Source organism: Otolemur garnettii, unplaced genomic scaffold (assembly GCF_000181295.1).
Source record: "Otolemur garnettii isolate 467f Iridium unplaced genomic scaffold, OtoGar3 scaffold00104, whole genome shotgun sequence".
In the NCBI taxonomy this organism is placed as follows: Eukaryota; Metazoa; Chordata; class Mammalia; order Primates; family Galagidae; genus Otolemur; species Otolemur garnettii.
In genome coordinates, this window is record NW_003852499.1 from 134,426 (window position 1) to 137,863 (window position 3,438).

At 41.3% G+C, this 3,438-nt stretch overlaps 2 protein-coding genes across 5 annotated transcripts in view; one reads left to right on the plus strand and one right to left on the minus strand.

The window, feature by feature from the left end:
• The window catches only part of M6PR (mannose-6-phosphate receptor, cation dependent), a 12,486-nt gene extending 10,085 nt beyond the window's left edge, over nucleotides 1-2,401 (plus strand). For 3 of the 4 annotated variants that reach the window (XM_023517061.1, XM_023517060.1, XM_012809346.2), the window contains 2 exons: nucleotides 244-370; nucleotides 819-2,396. In XM_023517061.1, the coding sequence (XP_023372829.1) occupies nucleotides 244-370; nucleotides 819-941 (250 nt within the window). In that variant the 3' untranslated portion in view covers nucleotides 942-2,396. Of the gene's footprint in view, nucleotides 1-243; nucleotides 371-818 lie in introns of all 4 variants that reach the window. The other variant, XM_023517062.1, reaches the window with a different exon arrangement.
• Nucleotides 2,402-2,478: 77 nt separating this feature from the next.
• PHC1 (polyhomeotic homolog 1) overlaps nucleotides 2,479-3,438 on the minus strand; it is a 22,879-nt gene continuing 21,919 nt past the window's right edge. The window contains exon 14 of the mRNA XM_012809347.2: nucleotides 2,479-3,435. Within this exon, the coding sequence (XP_012664801.1) occupies nucleotides 3,319-3,435 (117 nt within the window). The 3' untranslated portion in view covers nucleotides 2,479-3,318. The remainder of the gene's footprint in view (nucleotides 3,436-3,438) is intronic.

The window sequence follows — 3,438 nt, forward strand, 5'->3', positions numbered from 1 at the left end:
TTTTTTCTATTTTTAGTGGAGATTGGATCTGGCTTTTGAGCCACCCTCCTTGGCCTCTGAGAATGCTAGGATTACAGTTGTGAGCCACCCAGGCCTATAAAAATAGTTTTGTAAGAACATTACCCCCCACCTTTTTCATTTAACATCGCTACCCTTTTTTTTTCCATGGAATTTAACTTAAAAAACAACTAGTTTTCATTGTTTTCTCAGTTCTTAAGTATAGCTGTCTTTCTTCCTCTACAGGTTTGCATCACTGGTAGCTGTCTATATCATTGGGGGGTTCCTATACCAGCGACTGGTGGTGGGTGCCAAGGGAATGGAGCAATTTCCCCACTTAGCCTTCTGGCAGGATCTTGGCAACTTGGTAGCAGTAAGTAATCAGGCAACTGGTTAAGTATGTAGCCTGCATACAAGGTGGGGTGACAAAATAGCCTGGCCTGCTCAGACTGAGGGGTGCCTTTGGACACAGGATGTTGAGTACTAAAACCACAGAAGTCTTGGCAAACCAAGGTAGTTGGTCCTTATAGTAGTAAGTGACATAGCTGGAAGAACAGCACTGTTGATGATTTCTACTCCTGAGTGATAGCTCTTAAGGGGCCTGCATGGGGAGAAGGTGAGACCTAATTAGAACAAACTTTTTCTCCTATTTCCCCAAGACTGAATTTAGTCTAATCCTTGGATCTTTTACATTTTCTCTTTATTATCCTGGAGAATTCTAATTCTTGTTGCACATTCCTGGATTATATATACACTTTGCCTTACCCTCAAGTTAGATATTCCAGATTATCATTACCTTCCTTTGCTTTTTTTCCCTACAGGATGGTTGTGACTTTGTGTGCCGTTCTAAACCCCGAAGTGTGCCTGCAGCCTATCGTGGTGTGGGGGATGACCAGTTGGGGGAGGAGTCAGAAGAAAGGGATGACCATTTATTACCAATGTGATTGCACTTTAAATGTCCAGCCTTTTCTTCTGTCCCCCAAACCAAAGCATACTCAGCCAGATTTCTCAAGCAGTCTGTACTCAGGCCTCTCACCTCTCCCTTACTACTGCTCTTGCTTTCCAGTTTGCTTTTGATTTGCATCCTTTTCTCACTAGTAGAACGCCCTTCCCTTGGTTCCCTATTTTCTTTTTTTTTCTCCCTAGAGGTATAGTTATGAGACTGATATACTAGGGCCTATGAAAACAGAGGGTATTGCACTCTTGGTATCAGAAGGTACGAGTAAAAGAGGTATAATGGGCAAAAGGGTGCAGCAGGCTTCCTGGCCCTTTGTTTTTTGAACACATTTTCACAAGTTTTTGAGACACTGGATTTCTTTAATTAAAACAGAAAGGCAAAGAAGCATTATTTATACAGGTTTGATGCTTTCATGTTGTTACTCTGTACCCTACAGTAGTCTCCATGAGAATCTGGTAAATTTCTTACTGCTTGGAATTACTTTGCAGTGATTACTTGGTTATAATCCATGTACTCCCATTTGTTTTGAGCCTGAAGATGTTTTAGACTTGCTTCTCCCACCTCTGGGATTAGGAAGGGAAAAGTGTGAATTATCCCAACTGAAGGATTATAAGATACCATCACATCACTTGTTGGCATTGGGGTAACTTATAGCTGGACTTGGGGCCTTGCATTGTGGGCTTGTGGCTAACAGTCCACATACAGCCAAAATGCCTACTCCAGTTTATTAGAGAAGTTGAACTGACTTCCTTTGCTAATGGAGGTCCAGAAAAGAGAAGTCTGTTTACTTTGTGGTGATGGCATCTTCTTGATTTTTTTTCCTCCCATTTGTATGTAATAAAAGCTAGCAAAGCTTTCTTATTCCCATTTCCTGCTACCAGCATTTGTAAACATACATTGCACTTTCTTCGCTGGCATGTGGTTTTGGCTTTTTTTTTTTTTTAATCTTCTGGAAAGGGAATGGAAGCAGACGTGGGACATCTAGAGTTTTGCTGTTCTCTGCTCTGGGTGTAGAATGCCACTGCACCTGTCCCTTCTGCTGGCCCAGGGAAGTATCTTCTGACCAAAATTCCGGGGAAAAAAGGTTTTAATCCTCTGATGCTTCCATCTTTCAGTTTAGGCCATGTGCCCAGAAACCTGGGCTGATCTTTCTGTAATAGTGAACCCCTGGGCCACTGAAGAGTAACATGGCTCCACTGGACACAAAAGAGGGATGGAATTAATAGACAGGGGGCCTTTTATAAGCCTTTAGAGAAGAAAATGAAATTATTCCATCTTTAGACTTTACTATTGGAATGATTTTTCTTCTTTTCTTAACAGGAAAAATGTTATAAAAGCATCTTTTTTGTTATTTCTTGCATACCTCCCCCAACATCCTGGTGTTTTAAAGTGAAAACAAAAGAACACCACTTTTGTACAAAAACACTTAATGATTAAAAAAAAAAACAAAATTTGTTGGTTTAGTCATTTCTGTGAAAAAAGAGGGTAGATACTGGAATGGCGTAAGAGACAAGTGAGACCAATTTTCATCCTTTTACTGAAGAAGAAAAAATATTTAATATTTTTTTGTATAAGGAATAGCGCCTGAGGCAGGTACTTATACTCCTGACCTCAGCCCACACACTCCTGTTTTATAAAGCTATAGGACAGAGTAGAGTTAGAACTGAAAAGTAGGGTAGAAGACATTAAATTGAAAAGGAACAGGGGATGCAAAAAGAATAACAGCCACACGTGCCAGTCAAACACTTTAGTCCCTGCAGCAAATCAGAAAGATACCAACCATATCTCTACACTGGCTGGGAATCCTGCCGTGGATGCAGGAGAAAATATCCAATACGAAGGGAGTAAGTGACAACAAAGAAAAAGCTCTGAGCCACAGCTACAGTGGGACAATCCAGAGGGAAGAGGAAGTATCAGATTTTGCTACTTGTGTCACACAAGCTAGGAAAACCCTACCTCTCCCACTGGGGAGGCAAGCCTACATTCCACCCATTTCCTTGCCTTACCATACTATGTAATTCCTTCTTTTGGAAAACTTAAGACCCTGGCTAAGTTCCACTCCAGGATAAGGCTGAGCAGTCCTAGTTCTCTAGACTGCTTCTTTTATAGAGATTGGATTAAGGTAGGTGAGAATTATAAAGAACTTTAAAAACAAAACAGAACCCAGAGAAAATGTCAAAGCTGCCACCATGTAGCACCAGCAACCAGTTCTTTCTTTTCTCTTTCTGGTCTCAGTAATCCCCGCTATAGAAGGTTACATGATTGAAACAGCTCTTTCTTCCCTGCAAAGTCTGCTGGTACCAGGTTATAACCTGGACAGTGGAGAGTGTCTGCCTTAGGCTGTTTTGTGCAAGAAAGCCACCTTAGGTCTCCTTTAGGACATTTATCTTGGCGCAGATCTTGAGGGCAGGGCCCAGTTTGATGTTCATGGCACTCATAAGATGTTCTTCTTTAAGTAATAAAAGGGCCTGTCCATCAATCTC